This window comes from Indicator indicator, chromosome 8, assembly GCF_027791375.1.
Source record: "Indicator indicator isolate 239-I01 chromosome 8, UM_Iind_1.1, whole genome shotgun sequence".
Taxonomy (NCBI): domain Eukaryota; kingdom Metazoa; phylum Chordata; class Aves; order Piciformes; family Indicatoridae; genus Indicator; species Indicator indicator.
This window is the reverse complement of record NC_072017.1, coordinates 7,422,194-7,444,152: the sequence shown is the minus strand read 5'-3', so window position 1 is coordinate 7,444,152 and position 21,959 is coordinate 7,422,194. Positions and strand designations below refer to the sequence as shown.

Genomic DNA, 21,959 nt, shown 5'->3' with positions numbered 1-21,959 from the left:
GTGAAGAAATTTTTCCTAATATCCAACCTGAACCTCCATTGGCACAACTTCAGACTGTTTCCCCTTGTCCTGTCACTTGTTGCGTGTGAGAAGAGACTGACCCCCACCTCACTCCGACCTCCTTTCAGGGAAGTGTAGAGGGCGATGAGGTCTCTCCCCTCAGCCTTCTGTTCTGAAGACTAAAAAACCCCAGTTCCCTCAGGCGTTACTCATAAGATTTATGCTCATGGTCCATCAGCAGCTTCATTACCCTTCTCTGGACATGCTCCAGCACCTCAACGTCCTTCTTGGAGTGAGAGGCCCAAAACTGCCCCCAGTACTGAGTACAGGGGAACAACCACATCCCTAGACCTGCTGGTCACACTATTCCTGATTCAGGTCAGGATGCTGTTGGCCATCTTGGCCACCTGAGGACACTGCTGGCTCATGTTTATCTGGCTGTCAATCAACACCCCCAGGTGCCTCTCTGTCCGGCAGAAGAAAAGAAAGCTTCTCCATGAAGAGTCCTGTCTGCCAGATTGTCACGGTCTTTCAGATCTGACTGAATAGTGTCTACAGCAATAGTCTACATCTCTGTGCCCAAGCAGCTTGCAAGGTGAAGCTATAATAGGTCCCATCCATGTGACATTTCTTTTCTAGGCACTATTTTACTTGTACTGACACAAAAAAATTTAAAATTATAAAGCAGTACCTGAGGTACAGTGTCATCTGCTGCAACCAAAACGCTTTTGCTTCACAACAGGCCCAGGGAAATTGCCACAAATCTCTTCTTCTAGAGGGAATATGAATATCTGTGTACTTCCACAGCACACAGGGATACATGCAACTAGCACCATGCAGCATGACACCACTACGTTCTTTTCTTCTTCTAGGTTACTTAAACAGGAGACAGATTGCTAGCATTTTGGGCTGAAGTCTGAAGGAAAGCAATGGGAGCACATTTAATACCCAAGCTAAGAACAGGGGACATAGAAGAGTGGAAAATTTTGTGTGCTGAACTTTCACCCCGGGCTTCTGGGAGATTTTTACTAATAAACAACTACACAAACACAGACGGAGTATTGACACTGCATCACCTGCCCAGCAGAGCCATATGCTGCTGTTGCAAACACTGCCAACAAAGATCAAAGTTTCCTACATGTTAATGAGCTAAACTTGGGTGTTACATGTTTCATACTATGTTGTTGACCTCTACAAAGTAGAAGGTTGGGCCAGATGAACTCTGGAGCTCCCTTTCAAACAATTATTTTACAATTCTGTACAACACTTCATAAAACATAAGACAAATTTATTTTGTTGTGATTCATAGTCCAGGCAGCAGAAAGCCTGGACAGGATACTGCCAGGAACAAGAATACTGCTACCTAAAACACCTCATGATCACTAGCTGCCAGGAAGAAAATAAAGCAGCCAGCATGGTCTGCTACAAAAGTGGTGGAACAAATAGAACACAAAAAGATCTCTTTCTGCCATTGACTCAAAGGGGCCTCACTAAAAGATGTCTATAGCTAAGAACCTGTATCTAGACACAAATGGGCACGTGATGACTGCAAGATCAACTCAATGGACAGCACTATCCCAAGCTGCCTTAGTTAAGGGAAGGGTGGCAATGCTCCAGAGATTCCTTGTACATATTTGAATGTACCACTTCTTGCAGTCCAACACACCACCAGTTTAAAACATTTACAGATTATAGCAAAATGAATGCAGCTCAGCTCACAAAGGTGGCAATTGAAAGTTCAACCCATGCTCCCAGGAACTGACCACAGAGCTGTTCCAGATGATTAATGCCTCTTTTCAGCTGTTTGTCAAGATCCCTCATAAAATCACAGAATAATAGGGGTCGGGAGGGACCTCTAGAGATCATCTAGTCCAATTCCCCTGCCAGAGTGTATTTCCTAGGTATTCCAGAGTGTATTTCCTCATAAAGAAAGCTAACTGGTCACTTCTTTTCCTTCTCAATTTCCCCAGCAAATCAAGACAGATATAGAATCATAGAATTGTTTCAGTTGGAAAAAACCTTTAAGATCATTGAGTCCAACCATTCTCAACTCTACCAAGTCTGGTGCTACACCATATCCCTCAGTAACACATCTCTGCAGCTTTTGAACACCTTCAGGGATGGGGATTCAACCATCTCCCTGCGAAGCCTGTTCCAGTGTTTAAGAAACCTTTCATTCGAGAAATTCTTTTCTTATATCCAAACTAAACCTTCCCTGGCACAATTTGAGGCCGTTTCCTCTTCTCTTATCACTTGTTCCTAGGGAGAAGAGTCCAATATCTGCCTCTCTCCAACCTTCATTCAGGAAGTTGTAGAGAGTGAGAAGGTCTCCCCTCAGCCTCCTTTTCTCTGGGCTGCTTTTCCTCAGATGCCTCAGCTGCTTCTCGCAAGCCTTGGGGAGTGTGCATTCTACAAATGAAAGATTGTTTCTTCACTCCAAGCATTCACAGAAACAATTTAGGATTTTCAAATTCAGCTTTGATTTCACAAAACTCCTCACTTTCATGACGTTGCCACAGAATTGTAAAAGCTTTGGTTCCACACCTAGCAATGTCAATCACAGTTTTACCATCAACAAGCAAGAGGCCTGCATTTTGTACAGTTAAAAAACAAAAAACTTAGGAAAGAGATTCAACCACAGCACCATAAAGTAAACACAGAAATAACTGCTTGATATCCAAAAAATTAATTTAGTCCAGCACAAAACACACCCAGGGTCTGAAGTGTACCCACAGCTCATGCCAAAGCAGGTTTAGGGTACTGCACTTAAATTTTGACTATATGACTTTTTCACAGCTATATGAAATGAAAAAATGCAGATAGGAGTTTCTGAGAGCCTCATGATTGTGTTTAAATTCCAGGTTATTTTGGATTGTGAGAACTGCTTCCTGCTTGGATCCATGACAACCATGTATCTACTGTTTCCTCACCTGAAAGATCTACACTAACATGGTAAACTATAATCCAAGGACTGGGTTTCAAGTCACTTGCAGTTTTGTCACACAATAAATTGGAGCGACTGGGTGTGTAAGTTTTCCTGCTTCTGTCTCAGAAAGAGTAATATAAAAAGTATTAAACAATGTAAGGGAGCAGGATGTGGCAATGTTCCTTGATTTACAAACTCTGTTTTACACACCAGACAAGTATTCAGTTTCCCAGAATATCTCAAAAGGAATGCTGCTAAGCAAAGATGATGGGAAAAAAGACTATTTAATTATGATGCCTAAGTGTAATTTGCAGGACTAGCAGCCATGTCCCATGCAGAAGAAGGAAAAGCTCCAAATATAATGAGAAGAGGATATTTTTAGTTCAAATTTTACAAATATAGAATGGTTTATGCCTGATCCTGTCTGACACAGAGCAAATGAGTTGAAATACAGCTTCTACACATATTCTTCTGTTAAATAGCCATCATTTGGATTTTTCAGCACTCATTTTACAATTATAGGCAAACAGTTCCACTAATTCATTGCTTTTCCTTTTCATTAAAGAAAAATCACACTCTAGTTTTGGGTCAAAAGCCAGTCACATGCATCAGACAGAAGTTCACAGTGATATCAGTCATCACTTGGTGTGATGTAATGGGTAAGTCTCCAACTTACCAAGAGCTATGACTCCCACCAGCTCTTCTTTAGGTCATTTTCAGTTTCAGTCTTCTGGGAATTAAAGTAACACATTTCTTAGAAGATTTAAAACAAACAAACAAAACCCAATTAGAAATTAAAATGAAACCCTGTAGCTAACCTACTACTTCAAAATTTATTAGACAAAAGCAATTCACAGCAGAGAAGAATGGACTGCATTTGGTGAACAAAATCTGCCTGCTTTCTACATGGGGCAAAAGACCATGGATTTTATTTTTCATTTTACTTTCATTGTTCACAGAAACGTTCGGGCCATGGCTTACACCAAACAAATAAGGACATCAAGACAGAATTGCACTGTAAGGAAGATTAATTATAGACTGGAACAAAAATTAAATGGAAGAATCTACTTGGTAATTAATAATGACAGCTGTATCAAGTAGGAATAGAATTAAGGTACAAAGAGTCACAAGATGACCACAGTAAAAGGTTGCATAAAAATAGGAACACACAGTGACTCATTCTTCATAAGCTTTATCTCTTATTCCATCTAAATTACTGACAGCACCTCTAACAGATGCACAGAAACACTCTCAACCCTTTGCAACAATATAAAAAGATTGCAGAGGGAAATAAATCTCCAGTGTGCTGCACAAACATTGAGTTCTGAAAAGAATATGAAATGGTAGCCTACAAGACAAGTGAAGTGACTTGCTGTAGGGCAACAGAGCAGCACAATGAATCAAGAGTTCTTAGGTTCTGCTCAGCAGTGAGTCACATCAGATACCTGGGCCATCCTAGTTTGCATTTAGTTTTCAGTCATATTTCAGGCTTTTAATAGAAAATCTTCTAAATATCACCTATGAGGCAGACACTACGAACTGTTGGCTTCTTGACTTGGTAAGCCAACAGAAACCATGAAATCACCTGTACAGTCAAGGATACTTTCAAACCTGAAAGCTAGCAATTAGCAATAGCTCAGTGATATCTAGAATGTTACTGCAATGCCAGAAGCATTTCTTAAGTTTTAAAGTTTGTGAAAATCTGAAGTTCTGACAAGCATACAGTAAAGGTAAAGGTTTCCTTGCTACAATAAATATCCTGGCTCCCAGCAAAGAAGAAAAGGAAATCCCCTAATACTGCATATTTGAAAGTTTTATAACTTTATTGTTGTTATTTGAAGTACAAGCACTTCACATGAGTCCTAATCCACTGCAGCAGGCAAGCTCACACTCAGTTTAAGCAGGTTAGCATTCCAGTTCAGCTCAAGGGGATGAGCACACAACTCAAGTGAGCTGTTTGATCATTGTCTAAATTAATAACTCACAAAGGCACAAAGAGGAAGTTTTTACATTGCACATTGTCTGCAGCAGACTGCCTACACCTCAGAGTATCCTCCTTACTTGTGTAAGCACATGAGAAAACCACTCACAAAGTGTTGTTTTTGCTGTTGCAGGATCAAGATATTTAAAGCAAACCTTTCGGGAGTCGATGGAGTGCAATTTAAAAGGTAGGATTGTGGGGTTTCTATTCTCCTGTTGTAACTTCAGCACTCCACAACAGAAAACATCATTAGATTGTTTTTCTCTCTGCAGTACTCCACTATCGTTTTTAGTGATGTTGCTTTGAAGTGGTGACAGAACAGGCTCTAAATCGTGTTCCTTTCCAGCCCCCAATAGTTCTGGTGTAACAAAAAAAACCTTGGCAGTTTCCACTCTGAAGTTTACAAATAGATGATGTAAAGAAGAATCAGTTAGAAAAGACCTCTAAGATCACAGGTCCAACCATCAACCCAACAATAGCCTGGCCACTAAACTATGTCATCAAGTGCCATGTCTACATGTTCTTTGAACACCTCCAGGGATGGTGACTCCACCACTTCCCTGGGCAGCCTGGTCCAATACCTGACCGCTCTTTCAGGAAAGAATTTTTCCCTAATATCCAACCTAAACCTCCCCTGGCACAATTTCAGGCCATTTCCTCTCATCCTATCACCTGATACTATGAAGAAGAGACCAACACCCCCTGGCTCCAGTCTCCTTTCAGGGAATTGTAGAGAGCAATGAGGTCTCCCCTTAGCCTCCTCTTCTCCAGTCTAAACCATCCCAGTTCCCTCACCAGACCTGTTCTCCAGAGCAGCTTTGTTACCTTTAAGAAATACCGGACTACAAAGCTGACTCATTGTAAATCAGTTAACAGAGATGAAAAATGGCAGGAGAGAATGTGGAAATGCAGGCAAGTGGACAGAATAAGAACAAGCTAAGGCAAGGGGGGAAATAAAAAGGGGGATTGGGGAAAGGACAAGAAGTTGGAAGACAGAAGGATTGATTTGGCTAGAGAGGGAGAGCACACTGATTTCCAACAGCTTCCTGACAAAGAGCTGCAGGTTATTCCATCAAATGGCCACATGCAATATCCTGACAATTTTAAGAAAGCTCTCTGATCCATTTGTTATTTGGTTTGGGGGGTTTAGTACTTCTTTTTTCTTTCCTTTTTTTTTTTTTTTTTTTTACAAAAGAGAATTGTTGGCTCTTACTGCCTGCTTACAGCTTTATCCAGTTTTCTCTGTATGAAGAGAGGCTGATGATCTAGCAGTAACCCCACTACCACTACCATAACTGCCACGAGCAATATTTCAGATGATATAAACAAATCAAAAGCATTTGAAATATTCAGAGCAAGATGATTTGGGGGGACATAAAGCTACAGTTGAATATCACAGCTGGGATCACATATCCTGCCTTGGCCTCAATTCTGGCTAAAGGGATATGCAAAAGCCTCCAGTACCTGTGTGAAGCAATCTCCATGGACATCCAGGCCTACTTGCAGAATATTGCTCCTCTAAATAAAAATGTGAGGCATACTGAGAGGCCAAAGGCCTGCTAAACTCTAGCAGTGTCTCTTCATGCCCACTTCCAACAATTCCAATTTCTCTCTCATCTTCCTCTGCTCACAAAATGTTTCCCAAGTCACCTAAATATTTCAACAGCATTTTTTTCAAAGGTCTTGCTATCTAGAGCCCCCAGATTGCTGCAGAATGCCAAGAAATTGCTTCTGGGTTTTTGATGCTGACCAGAACTCACAGGCAAATATAAGAGGAAACAACTTCCAGCAGATGAAAAATCAACAAAGAGTTTGATTTCATAGACTCGTGGAATCATTTTGATTGGAAAAGACCATTAAGGTCATCTAGTCTAAACATTACCTAACTCTACCAAAGTTGGTGCTAAACCATGTCCCTCAGCACCAGATCTTCATGTCTTTTAAACACCTCCAGGGATGGGGATTCAACCACCTCCCTGGGGAGTCTGTTCCAGTCTTTGAGAACTCTCAGTCAAGAAGTTTCTTGTAATATCCAAACTAAACCTCCTCTCGTGCAACTTTAAGCCATTTCCTCTTGTCATGTCTCTAGTTCCTAGCAAGAAGAGATTGACATCTGCCTCATGCCAGCCTGTTCTTCAGACTCTTCACCAGCTTCACTGACCTTTTCTGGACCTGCTCCAGCACACCAGTGTCTTTCTTGCAGTGAGGGTCTCAGAACTGAACCCAGTACTCAAGGTGTGGCCTCACCAGTGGTGAGTACAGGGCCACAACCACTTCCCTAGGGGGTCCTGCTGGCCACACTATTGCTGTTGGCCTTCTTGGCCACCTGGGCACACACTGGCTCGTGTTCAGCCGTCTCTCGATCAGCACCCCCAGGTCTTTCTCTGCCGGGCAGTTTTCAATGAGTCTGCCCCAAGCCTGGAGGGTTGATGGGGTTATGGTGAACCAAGCGTGAGACCCAGCCCTCGGCCTTGCTGAATCTCATATAGTTGGCCTCAGCCCATCATGTCCAAGTCATAGAATTATAGAATTGTTTCCCACTGTACAGTCTTCCTCCCCTCAAGCAGAACAGCACTCTCATCCAACTTGGTGTCATCTGCAGCTTACTGAGAGTGCATCAATCCCTTCATCCACATCATTAATAAAGATATTAAAGAGAGTTAGCCTCAGTACTGAGCCCTGAGGAACACTACTTTTGACCAGCTGCCAACTGGATGTCATAGCAGTGTACACTGTGCTGCAGGCTCATGGCAGCTGTATGAGATGGCATAATCACATAACAGAGCTGGCAACCAGTCTGGCTTGCCAAATCTTTCTCATGGACTAAGTCCTGTGGCAGTAGCCTTCACACTCATCATCTGGTGTTTTCCATTTGCCTAATGTCCCAAAGTAGAATTTCTCAATGGTATCAGCATCCACTAAACTGACACAATAAAAATGAAATTATTCCAGAAGCCTACAGAAATAGCCTTTCTACATATATAGGTGTATCCTAGGACAAGAAACAATCACATCTAGAAAACACTTCTGTATTTAAGCAGTCTTATAGTCTTCAGCTGATTCTGAAAATTGAAGTCTAAGAAAAAGTGACTTCTGAGACAGAAGACAGAAAAATAAAAGCAGCTTCACAGCCAATTGTGCTGACATACACAATTCAAGCCAAAGGATTTGTTTGCTTTCCTGTCAGTCCTGCACAGAAAATCAAACTGTGCAGTTTCTGGCATGTTCAGCCCCAGAGTAATAAATATTCTGAAAAGCAGATTCTGTCCTTATTTGCATTCTCCCCATCCCTTCTGGTGAGGGTGCAGCACACTAAGGCCACATCATGGCCAAGAGAGAATCTGCTTTGTATTCATGTTGCCATGTGGATCCTGCATCCCTACAGGATCCTAGGGGCTGCCACGCTGGTGACCTGAGTGATCAGCATTGTCCAAATTTTCAGCTCAATACCCTGGCTCAGGGCTACTTCATCTTTAAGTCAGACAAAAGTATTGAATCCCCCAGCTATGCCTCATTAGGCACTCTAATTAATCACTTTGCTCAGCTCCATCTCACACAGAGCCAAAAAGGGACATAGCCAAAAGTTAATCTGTCAAGGGCTGGATGCAACTGCAGATCCCAGCATATTGCTGTACCTCTCTGACCTCAGCATCTGCCCTTCTTCCAATTCAGCTAAAGTTTCAATCTGATTTTTCACCAGGGACAGGAACATCTTTCAACCACTGCTATCTTTAACAGATGTCTTTGACCTCTCAATTCTCAAAATTTACCAAAACCTTTAATATATCAATGAGCCAAGCAGCATGTTTCTGTCCCCTCTCTCTCTCTCTCCTCTTTCAGACCTAAATTTATTGAATCCTGTAAAGTTAAGTCCTTCTTCATTATCTCTTCCTTCATCCAAAGGTTAAAATCTCGCTTCTTCAGTCAGCTCTGTAGACAGAACTAGAAGCACCCAAACAAAAGCTACCACAAGAACTTTAGTTTCTTTCATTTCCTTAACATTCTAAAGATAAGTCTGAGAGACCTATTGGGGGAAATAAAATATCTTCAAATGGTTTGTAATTTTTATGCACAACAACACACATAAAACCTGCAGTGAAACATTCAGAAATCAATCAGTGGGAGGACTCTACTTCACACTTCAAATACTGGGTTCAGTTCTGGGGTCCTTACTACACGAAAGACATTGAGGTGCTGGAGTGCATCCAGAGAAGGGTAACAAAGCTGGTGAAGGGTCTGGAGAACAGGTCTGGTGAGGAGCAGCTGAGGGAACTGGGGTTGTTTAGTCTGGAGAAAAGGAGGCTGAGGGGAGACCTTGCTCTACCACTCCCTGAAAGGAGGTTGGAACAAGGTGGGTATTGGTCTCTTCTCCCTAGCAACAAGTGACAAGAGGAGGGGAACTGGCCTCAAGTTGCACCAGGGAAGGTTTAGGTTGGGTATCAGAAGTAATTTCTTGATTAAAGTGTTCACAAAAACTGCAACAGGTTCCCTAGAGAGCTTGTTGCATAGATGTGATGCTGAGGGACCTGTCTTAGCACCAGACTTGGTGCAGTTAGTGCTTTCCAACCCAACCCATTGTATGAGTCTATGAAACCAAAGAATCCATCTCCCAAAGTGCAAAGTCACACAATATTGCAAAGAGACATTTCCTGGAGAGATGAGATACAGTCCTTCGTTGCATAAAAATTGGCTACAACTGTTTTGAGGCTCCAGCTGTGTTCCCAAACACAGGCTGGGCCCAAGTGGGGTTCTAACACAAATCCTGGATCAACTGTAGTTTCTCTGCTGATTGCTGCTTTCACATGTACATGACCATCTGCTTACCATATCCATTTTTTGCCTTGTCACACGCATAGACTTCTCAGAAATGAGCACATTTCTGTGTTTGCCTCAGCACAATATGGCCCTAAACATGATTTGTGATTTTAGGTTCCACCTAGAGCACAAGGTATTATATTTTACAGGATTAACATGTTTAAAAGACAGGAAATATAAACTTCAGTAACTTAAGCACCAGTGATGTAAGTCTGCAAAGACCAAATGTAAGGAATAAGTTGTGCTGAAGAGGAAACAACTGATTTTTATGCTGCAAGCACTGTTTGTTTTCCCTTTGTGCAAACTGGCTAATGATTGTGAGAGTTTTACCCTTTGCCCCACTCTTCCCTTTAATCATCAAAAATAAAACAAACATTTTGTATGGTAAATAATGGGGGTAGGGAAATGTTCTGTGACCTCGTGCTGTGAGTGATGAGGAACTAGACAGGGAGAATGCATTTCCTTTGAAGTAGCTTATAAATATTTAAAATCAATTGCAAGAGCATAGCAGGGAAAAAAAGGACATGCTTGGGTCACCTCCAAGTCATAGCCCATGTGCCACCTAGGGCATCCTGCTGCAGTAAGAAGAGCCTCACAAAAAGGTCCACCTTCCCTGTGAACTGCTCTTACTTTCTCAGAGATGTGTTTGTATAAAAAGTCTACAGCTATCAGAGGGATTAGTCACTCAAAGAGTGCTGGTCAACAGCTTGATGACTAAGTGGAGACCAGTGACAAGTGGTGTTCCTCAGGGGTTGGTACTGGCACTGGTGCTGTTTAGCATCTTTGACAGAGATATGAACAAGTGGGATTGAGGCACCCTCATCAGGTTCGCTGATGACAATAAGCTGTGTGGAGCAGTCAATGCACTGGAGGGGAGGGGTGTCATCCAGAGGGTCCATGATAAGCTTGAGAGCTGATAAAATGCCAATCCAACAAACTTCAACAAAGCCAAGTGGTAGGTCCTGCACACGGGTTGGGGCAATCCCAAGCACAAATAGAGGCTGGGCAGAGAAAGGACAGAGAGCAGCCCTCTTGAAAAGGACTTGGGGGTGCAGGGTGATGAGAAGCTCAACATGACCCAACAATGTGCACTTGCACCCCAGAAACCAACCATGTTCTGGGATGCATCAAAAGCAACATGGGCAGTAGGTCAAGGGACGAGATTCTCCCCCTCTACTCTACTCTCATAAGATCCCACCTGGAGTCCTGTTGCCCTGCTCTGAAGACCCCTACACAAGAACATGGACCTGTTACAGTGAGTTCAAAGAAGGGCAATGAAGACAATCAGAAAGCTAGAGCACCTCTGCTATGAAGACAGTGTGAGGCAGATGCATTTGTTCAGCCTGGAGAAGACAAGGCTCCAGGGGCACCCTCTAGGATTTGGAGGGGGCTACAGGAGAGCTGGAGAGGGACTTTTGACAAAGGCATGGAGATGAGCTTCAAAATGGAATATCAACTTAGATTAGATACAAGGAAGAAATTCTTGCCTATGAGGGTGGTGAGGCACTGGAACGGGTTGCCCAGAGAAGGGGTGGAAGCTCCAAGCATGGAAGTTTTCCATCTTGGGGTTGGGATGAGGCCTTAAGCAACCTGGTCTTGTAGGAGGTAACCCTGCCCAAGGCAGGGGAGTTGGAACTAGATGATTTTGAAGGTCTTTTCCAATCCAAACCTATGATTCTATGAATTAAATACCACAAGAAGGACTTTGAAAAAAAATACATTGGCAGAGTGAAAATATGAGTCTATGATAAGAATAAAACATGGAACTTCATATAAAGATTCATACTGTCAGAAAGTTACAAGGGGTAAGTGGAAGATCTGGTTGGCTTTACTGGTTTGGAAAGAATATTTTGAGGAGGAGCTAGAAGGACTTAACATAGCTATGCATGTTATTACATTTTTTTGGAAGACCAGTCTTGGGCACTAACCAAAAGTTACGACATGAAACAAAACACCTTTTGTAAGCCTGATAGCGTCTACCTTTCATTACCTTCTCCTTACACCAGAACACCTGCAAACATCAAGTGCAGGAAACAGCCATAAAGTGAAAGGGCAAGGTGGGAGAAGAAATAGCATCTGATAAAAACATGGTGAGATGCCTGAGGGCATGGGGAGAGAGTGGCTGTAAAGAAGTGGAGCAGTTTCTCATGATGGATTTGCATCAATTCAGATGCTCCTCATTCCAGCTACAGCTGGAACTACAGCTGGTACTACAGCTACAGAGAAGACTGAGAGGGGATCTTATTAATGTTTACAAATATCTCAAGGGTGGGTGTCAAGAAGAAGGGCCAGGCTCTTTTCACTGGTGCCCTGTGATAGGACAAAGGACAACAGAGACAAATTGGAACACAGGAAGTTCTACCTCTATGTGAGGAAAGCCTTTTTTACTGTGAGGCTACCAGGGCACTGGAAGAGGCTGCCCTGAGAGGTTGTGGAGCCTTCTTCTCTGGGGACTTTTAAAACCTGCCTGGACAAGTTCCCTAGGTGATTCTGCTCTGGCAGGAGGGTTGGACTAAATGATCTCTAGAGGTCCCTTCCAACACCTACCATTCTACTATTCTATGACAGAGAAGATAATCTATCAGGCTAAATCTGACTTTTTCATAGCTTTGTGAGTGAGAATACGAATATAAGCAGCTGTTTCCATTACTCCAAACATCCTTCCTGCCAGAGTCCCTTCTCATCAGAGTGCAGCAGACATCATGCTGGCAGGTTGCTTTTCCACAGCACTCCCCCACAGTTAGAGGACATAATTGACTCCTGCACAGTAGACACACCTCTCAGCTAGGAGACTACACTCTCCCTTGGATGCTGTTATGACTAATCCAAAGATACAAAACACATGTTGTACTATTTCTTGTATCTAGTAATTAGTGTTGACTGTTAATGTTGTGATCCTAGGACAAAGAGCACAGTCACTGCAAATTTTTGTCAATTATTACTATTGCAAATTTCCTGGATAAACACTTGATACATGCAGACATTTTCAGATGACACCACACAGAAGTTAAAATCATGACAACACAATTTCACCAGGGACAAGTCCTGCCTGACCAACCTTGTGGCTTTCTACAATGGTGTAACTACATCAGTGGACAAGGAAAGACCAAAAGACATCACCTATCCAGACTTCTGTAAAGCCTTTGACACAGTGCTCTGCACCATCTATCTCTCTGAGCTGGAGAGATATAGATTTGGTGGGTAGAGTGTCCAGTGGATAAGGAATTGATTGGATAATAACATACAAAATGTAGTGGTCAATGGCTCAATGTACACATGGAGAAAGGTGACAAGTGGTGTCCCTCAAGGGTCTGTATTGAGACAAGTGCTGTTCATCATCTTCATCGATGATATAAACAGCAAGAACAAGGGCACCACAGAAAGTCTGCAGGTGATGCCAAGCTGAGTAGTGCAGCTGATAAGACTGAAGGATGGCGTGGCATTCAGAGGGACCTGGACAGGCTGGAGAGGTGTGCTGATGAGAATCTTGAGAGGTTCAATAAGGCAAAGTACAAGGTCTTGCACATACGTAGGGGCAACCTGGAGACATTCAAGACCAGGCTTGATGTGGCCTGGTTAGCCTGATCTAGTTGGAGGTGTCCCTGCTCACTGCAGGGTGGGTTGGACAAGATGACCTTTGAGGGTCACTTCCAGTCCAATGCAATTTGTGAATCTGTGAATTAGTCCCACTGGTTATTTGTTGGGGAGGCCACAGTGTGGTGATTAGCTCATGGTGGATTGATGACTGATTGTGCAAGCACAGTGATTGTTATTTGGGTGTTGGATATTAAATCACTGTGCTCTGCAATCTCCTGAAAAGTGTAGGCTTCAGTTAATTGGAAACAATTCCATCTAAGTGACACTTGGTTTGCTTTTCTCTTTTCTGTGACTACTCACATGCACTTTTCATTTAAGGATTCTGTCAGCCTGTCATGTGTTACCTTGCTGAAGCAGAATTATGTTGTGGTATCAGAGCTAGTTCCCCAGTAACAATGAAACTATATCAGAGTGCAAAGCTTCAACATTTATCACAGAATCATAGAACAGCTTGAGTTGGAAAGGACCTTAAAAACCATCTAGTTTCAACCCACCTGCCATAATTGAGCAACTCCTACAAATTCAGCTACATAACAAGCAACTTAGGCTTCTGAGGCATGAGAACCTCCAGGTTTTGACACTTGCCCTGGTTAAAGCCACTTTTCTCCCCTGAAAAACATGTGAGTCTTCACCAGTTTCATGGCTTTACTAGGAAAAAAAGTATAAATTATACCTAAGTCCCTACACACAAAGCCAATCACAAACTTCATACCTTGAACAGCAGAGAGAGCACACCAAATTCTTCCCACTTCAACAAACAGCCACAGACTGCCCACAGTCACAGAATCACAGAATGGCAGGGGTTGGAAAGGACCTTTTAAGGTCATCTAATCCAGCTCCACTGCAATGAGCAGGGTCATCTTCAAGTACATCAGGTTACTCTCGTGATTCTAGGTTTAGAATCATAGAATGGCTTGAGAAGGAAGGGACCTTAAACATCACCTAATTTCAACCCCATGTGATGGGCAAGGGACATCTACACAAGACCTCATTAGCAAAAAAAACTAAACCACTGAGTAAAATGTGTCTGTGTTAGTAATGGGGCAGTCAGGCTTAATTTTGATGGGTGAGAGTTTCTGACCATTGCAAAGAGAGTGGTAGCTCAGGCTGGTACCCTGAACACAAATTTCACAAAGGGATGCAAAGCACAGCATACTGATGGGAAAGACACCAGCAGGGTCTAATTTGAAAGGTGCCTCTGCTGGCAAAAGTCATGGAAAGAGATGCCCCAAGCCCTTGGGTGACGCATGATGCAGGCTCAGTAGCTCAGAAAATACACAACAAAAGTCTCTTCACTTTGTAATCTATAGTGGGAAAGGATGAAGGAGAGGGAAAAATCAAAGAAACAGCAAAATCTCATAAAGCACCAGGGTGTAGGGAAGGAAAAACTCAAACAAACAAAAAAACCCAACCAAAAATCCCAAACTGGCTTAAAAAAGAATGACCCAGACCCAAAGTCACCAAGAGTTTATCAATTTGAGACCTACTGGAAAAGCTATTTTAATATGCTGTCCCCTTAGCTTTTTACCTCTGCTCTTGAGGGGTTTATTAAGACAGAAGAAAAAATACCAAACACCATGAACAGATACAAGATTGCTCTTTTTCTGGCTTTATGGAAACTTCCAAGAATATTGATAAAGGTTGTCAAACCATTTTTATTTCTCCTTTCCATTTTATGACATAATTTCATTCACCTTTTCTTTAACCCTAGCACAGCTGAAATTGAAACAGACAATAGAAGCTAGGTTGTGTTTCTCAAATCTGATAATTGCAAAGCAGACTCCTCTTAAAGCACGTTGCAGCTTCAAACACAAGGTAGAATTCTTGAAGTCAGGAACTATTGTTATCCTCAGCAGCTAAAGGCCTGCTGAGGTGGCTGGAAAAGCACACACAGAGCTGGGCCTTTTCCATCTCTTCCACTGAAGAAAATGATCGTAACTTTAACTGAGGCAAGCACTGACACTGAATATACAAAGCACAAGGCTATCTGACTCTCTCGTGCTGCAACAATCTGATTATTTTGTGGAAAGTGGTAAAAGCTCAGCCTCTGAGACACACTGTAGAAGGTTCAGCAGCTACTCAAAGACGGAAAGTCAAAGTCCAAAATTTAGCAGAGTAAACAAAAAATTTAATTCTAGGTTCCCTTCATTCCTCTCCCCTGAAATAGCTCTATCTCGTCTTGTAAATGCTTCAAGTGTTCCATCACATGTTTAAAAACAAAGTAGGTATCTTTATCTGTACTTAATATTTTAGAAGAGCTTTAATGTCGGTGATGTGTTTGTATTCAGGATTAACTGACTGCATAATAACCAGTGGCAAAAATTTACAGGCCTTCGGGAATGTTGTGATTGAGAAAGTATGTCTAGGATGAATGGCAGCTGGATGTGAATTCTGAGTATCTCAATGTGAAGGCCAAAGCAGTTTCCTGTCACTTTAGACAGGCAGCATTTTTGGGAGCACCCCCCACGTGTTCTGCAGTGAAGCACTCAGCATCATGTACCCTACATCTGAAATTATCTAATCAATTTAGCAGCACCCAGTATGTAACAGAATAAATGTCTTACAAAAATGCAAAGAAATGTGAATATAAAAGGATGCAATGCCTCTGAGCTCAGTATCAGATAACATATTATCCATTGAATAAGCTCTCTAACCTTTTTTCCCTTGCCAGGCTGTAGCATGTGCTTGATTCCAACTGCTCCAGACAGAAGCTTATTAATGCTACTTATCCATGAATGGAACTATGAACATCACACAATATACTAGTCTTTAGAGCAAGGTAGCTAAAACAAGATCAGCAGGATTAAAGCATGCCTTTCCATGCTATCAAAGCAATTTGTTCCCTAGAATTATTTTCCAGCCTGACTTGAAAAATCATTATAAATATGGAAGAAAAGGGCAAGAGGAAAAGCAAAAACAAAGCTGTGTTTAGACAATGACAGTGTAAAACCATATTCCTATTTTAGGGATGTGAAATAATTCATAAGGTGAAACAACATAAAGTGTTTTCCATATGGAATAATTTATTCATGCCAGAGGGCAGATCCAGTTGTAACTAATCAGTGGAAAAGCTTAGTGCAGTAGCTGTAGCGATAATACAAACAGCAGTTGCAATTACAAAAAAACAACCAGGAAAGTGCTTCCTCTGGAAACAGCAACAGTAATTTCCATTTATAATTGCCTTCTATGATCATCACAAGCATCTTTACAACCGAATAAAAGACAGCAATTAGCACATCCCAAGGGTTAAAGCCTAAGAGCAAGAATCTGTGCTCTAAAATCACAAAAAGTTATAAATAAAAGCACTGAGGAGGAAATTTGTCAGATAAAAGCTTAAACAAAAGCAGCCTGACCTGGAGTGTCCACACACAGCTAGAAGCAGTATCTGTTCTCAGAACTGGTCTACACACAAACTGGGACTGGTTTCACCAAACCCATGACCTTTAAAGCCAAGCCAAAGGCTGTCTGGGTTTCACCAAACCTCATCAACTTTAAAGCCCAGCCAAAGGCTATCTGATCCTTTGAGTGGGCTCACATGACAAATGGCAGCAATTGAAATCATCATGACTTAGCAGAGCTGAAATAATATTTGCATACTCCTAGCCCATGGCAAGCATGAGGGATGGCAAAAGGCTGTATAGAAAGACGCTTAACACAAGCCAAGTTTTGTTGCCTTTCCCATGAACAGGGATCACATCATGACTTACTTAAGTAGAAACCGGCCAACCAATGAGACTTAAAGGTTGAGTCTATCAACAGCTGGGAAACTTTCTGCAGTTGTTCAGTTCATAAGCAAGTTTAAGCTAAAACTAAAGATGTCAGTCAAACCAAAACAAGTGTCCACATAGGGCTTAGCTCAACTGAATTAATTAGCTTCAAATCAGTCTTAACCTAAAGAAGGGCTACAGTTAATCCAGTTTTAGGATGATCAAAACAAATTGTATGAAGCATTCTTCTTTGTCTTGAAAAGATGGCTTTGCCAGGCAGCTCAGATAAGCCCCGCATCTAGCCAAAAAGTGCCCAAAGGCCTTCATACTGTACAGCTGCACGTAGGAGGGTCACTACATTGATGCATCCTTTTCAGATGAAAAACCTTGTATTGCAGTTCCTGCTCTCACATTGTTGTAGGGTGAGGGGTGACAACACAGCACCAGATCAGCAGAGAGGGAGAGAGAAGCAGCCCAGGGGAAGTCAAGCAGCTGCCTTACAAGCCATCCCAACAGGCACCAAGCTGCAGCAAGCTAGCTGCTCCTGATAGAAGTTTTGGTTCCAGAACAGTTCACATGCAAAGAGAAAAAGCATAGACAGGAGCAGCAATACCCTAGCTAAAACTAGCTGATAAGTGATTGTAGACCCTTAGAGGCTTGAGGAATGATGATCTTGACATTGGCCATTTTATTAGTGCCACTACCAGAGGAAGTGAGATTTTAGAGGAAAACAGTGAGAAAATAAACTCATACAGCAGAGAGTTTTGATTATAATTTTTGCTAGCATAAAAAACTGACGTGCAGTTCTCACCCTGCCTGATAAGGATAAATCAATACTACTTTGCTTTGGTGCTTTGTTAATAAATCACTCTGGAAAATACCCTGACCTTGCATCATCAATTTCTGTTTTATGTGAAGTGAGCTGCTGTCCTTAGGCAATGGCAAAAGTATGTGAGGTTGTAGAGATATATATCTGAAGAAATAGTATCTTAAAAGATAATGTCTTAAGATAAAAAGGAAGAGCCTGAACAGCAATGGACAAAACATACTAACAACCTGTCCTGACTGGATTAACTTGAAATAAGATAGCTCCAACCCATTAAGGATAATGTGGGTTGTTTTTTTTTTTTCCCCTAGGACTTTGGGATGTTCAGATCTGTGTCTGCACTTTCGGTTCAGAATATCAAAGCTCTCAAGGATCCAAATTAGCAAACTATTTCCTCCCATTAAAAAAATAGACTTTGGGTGCTCTTAGCGCCTCACTGGGTCAGGCAATGACACACCAACACAGAAAAAGCCTGCAACATAAGGTGTAGTAAAACAAACTCTGCTCACTCTAGTCAAACTCAGAAGAATTTACCACAGTAAAATACAGGTGGAACAGGGCTGTGAAACTCACAAGGGTGCTGCAGATGCAGTTTACCAGCGTGGAGAAAAAAAACCGCATGGAAGAGAAGTCTGTAAATAGTTGCCAAATACAAAAAAAAACACACAAAAAAACCAAACCAAACCAAAACAAAAAAAACAAAAAAAACAAAAAAAAAAAAAAAAAAAAAAAAAAAAAAAAACCAACCCACCCACCCAAAACATTAAACCACCACAATTCTGACTTAGGAGTCTCCAAGTCATAAAATTGATTAGGAAAATATTCATTAGGCAGTGAACCTGGTGAAGGGTCTAGAGCATAAGTCTTGTGAGGAGAAGCTGAGGAAACTGGGGTTGTTCAGTCTGGAGAAAAAGGAGGCTGAGGGGAGACCTTCTGGCTCTCTGCAATTCCCTGAAAGGAGGTTGGAGCAAGATGGGGGTTGATCTCTTCTCCCTAGCAACAAGTGATAGGACAAGACAAAATGTCCTCAAACTGCACCAGTGAAGGTTTCTGTTGGATATTAGCAAAGAATTTCTTCACTGAAAAGTGTTGTCAAGCCCTGGAAGAGGTTGCCCAGGAAAGTGCAGGAGTGGCTATCCCTGCAGCCATTTAAAAGCCATAGAGATGTTGTACTTACAGAAATCGTTAGTGGTGGCTTGGCTGGGTTAACAGTTGGACTTGATGATCTTAAAAGTCTATTACAACAAAAAGGATTCTATGATTCTGCAATATTCTGGGAGAATGCTGCTATCTGTTTAAGAACTGTTAACGTCTTCCCTGGATTCCCCCGTCAACTAAAAGGCCAAGGTGAATGCAAGATAGCAACCTAGAAAGACCTTGAACTATACTGCATCTATTCTTCTGCAAACATCTTTCTATTGAGCTAATAAACCCCTTCTAAACACAAGCATCATTTTCAGTGCAATTGCCCATGCCCTAATTTCATAATGCTTCACTCACTTCCCCTCCCCCTTGCCTTCCCTCTCTCTCTTTTCAGATTAAAGAAAATCCAGATGGGGTGCAGATGCTGCAAAATGATACAAAGGTACAGCAAAACAAGGGCTGCTCAGACTGAATCAAAGAAATGCATTAAACCATGTGTCTGTCCTCCTCTTACACTTGTTGCTTAAACTAAACCCATTTACAAGGTTGGAGATTTTCCTGAAGCACAGACTTTGTCAGATCCTCCCTCTCTCCTAAGCAATGAAAAGGAACTATAGATCTTTGCTTCCATCAGTGCTTTTAAACATAGTTAGTTGTGGGAACAATTCCCACATTGATAGTCTCTATGGAGAGGAAGACTAGCTAGTTTTAGACAGGCAGCCCAGCCCCACTTCAGCCCATTGGCCATATCTCTAGAACAGGTGAAAAAGTGAGAAAGAAAACTGGTGCTATGGGAGAAAGAGGGGAGATGAAGAAATAAGTCAAAGAAAACATAGACTGAGAGGAAAAATTAAGTAAGAAAAAAATGAGAATATGTTAAAAAAAACCAAAAGACAAAAAGAGACAATGTAAAAGGGAGAACAATGGGAGGGAAAGGAAGAGATTGTAGCAACTACAGGAGGACACATCATTTAACAATCTATATGATGACTACTCGTTGGCTAATCAACCCTCCAGAGAAAATAATAAATGAAGTTGGAAGCATGCGAAAGCCACCACAAAGCTCTCCAATGTCCTCCTTATGCTCCTGGTGAATCTCACTACAGAGCTTTGTTACGATGAGGCCTGGGAGACAGCAGCTCAGTTTAGCATTTCCACTCAAATTAGCTCATTCTCAGGACCCTAGGTAAAGCTTAGTTACGCCAGCTCCTCAAGCTCTCCAGCTTAAAATTAATATATTTTCCTAATTATATTGATTCACAACATAATTAACATTTCTTCTGCAAATTTTCCTTACTCCAGCTATATTTTTGATCCAGAAGAAGTACAATCACCTGGATGCATTCACGAAGTAAACAGCTATAAACACAATGAGCAAGGCAGCAATAACCCCAAATTCCAAGAGAACAGTGAAATTCCAGAACATAAAAGTGCACTGCAGAAGGATGAGCTAAACAGAACAGAAAACCAAAATCAGGTAAACAGCACACATGAAACTCTCTGGAAGCATGGAGGCAATGATTTTCAAGAGGATGGCCTTCTAAAGCGCGTTGCAAAGCCTAATGTTGCAGTCAATGGTGGCAGCTCGTGTGCTGGAGTGCACTCTGTATTCAATCCCAACACAAACCCAGGGAAAGAAGCCAGTGAACAGGGGACCTCCACCCAGTCAGAGGCTTCCTCAGCCAACAATAGAGACTTTTACATCAAATCAAACAGGTCTGGCCAAGAACTTGACGCAGAGACAAGCAGGCAGATGAAGGCAGCCTGTGATGAGCCAAACAGTATTCAAGAGAAGAATTTGGGATCTGCAGAAGACAGTGTTTTCCTCACAGGAAGTGCAATACTGGAGACACAAAATAATGTCGTACAACTGCCGGTTGTTGATTACCCCCAAAACGAGAACCCAGCCAGGAACTATGTTGGAAAAGACAGCTTTTCAGTCAGTTGTGGACATTCACACCAAAACACTTGGCCTTCAGAAATACAGGACCAGGATCTTTGTGTAACCCCACCTTCACCTGTGAAGGAAAACAGTATTGAATCTTTTAAAACTGACCCCACAAGTCTAAGTGAAGGCATTACTGCTGGTACCACTGCTGTGGCTGTTAGCAAAGCAGCACAGATACCCACACACTCCAATCATAAAGACTTCAGTGGAGAAACTGAGGAGGAAGATGCAGAAGTTGCAGCAGCTCTGGCTGCACTGGAAGCTGCCACAGCAGGGGAAGATCTGGAAGATGATGATGAATACTAGATGAAGGTTTCTTTCTAATACACTGTATAAGATCCAGACTTTATTTCTGGATCTATATGAACATGTGTAAAGCACGTGTGGACAGCTGTTATGAACAGCATATATTTAAGGAGCTGGGACTAACCCTCTGACCCTTCAGCTGTTTTGTACAGCCCATTAATTTCTACTGCCCAAGGTACAGAATTGCTCCACTAGCTCCAATGGTAATAATAACAGTCTTCCTCTCTGTGGGCCCAACCAGGAAGGCATCATTTCTTCCACACAGGATATTCTGCTGTATACCCACCTCACCTGGACTCATGCAAATGTTTTCTTTGGGTTTGACCCTCAAGAGTGTCTGCAAACACTGCATGTTACAGCTCAGAAAACTTCCATTTTTTAAAGCAGAGCCATGGAGTCAGAAACCACAGATTTTCATGTTAGCACATAAAAAAAAAATATCTTACCAAAAGTTCTGTGATCTAATGAGGTATGAAATAGAGAAGGCATTTTGGCTTGCACTTCACTGCTGTTAGGTTCAATTCTGGATTAAGACTAACTCCGTGCATGTGCAGCTGGTGTTAGGATGGTAACCTCATCTCTTCCCTTACCCCTTCCCTGGACTTTAAGATCCCAAGTTACCTGTTTACCACTTCATTAAAACAGCAGAAGCCAAGCTAAATCCAAGAGAGTAAGTAACTTTCTGTTGGTTTAATGAGCTCAAGAAGCTC

The 21,959-nt window shown here is 42.0% G+C and overlaps 1 protein-coding gene across 1 annotated transcript; it reads left to right on the top strand.

Annotated features, from left to right (window-relative positions):
- The first annotated feature begins 2,926 nt into the window (after nt 1-2,926).
- On the top strand, nt 2,927-21,249 carry C8H4orf19 (chromosome 8 C4orf19 homolog). Its single transcript, XM_054383256.1, has 4 exons — nt 2,927-2,952; nt 5,041-5,094; nt 19,390-19,437; nt 20,298-21,249. The coding sequence occupies exons 3-4, from the start codon at nt 19,406-19,408 to the stop codon at nt 21,247-21,249; spliced, it is 984 nt and encodes a 327-aa protein (XP_054239231.1). The 5' UTR covers nt 2,927-2,952; nt 5,041-5,094; nt 19,390-19,405.
- Nucleotides 21,250-21,959: the final 710 nt, after the last annotated feature.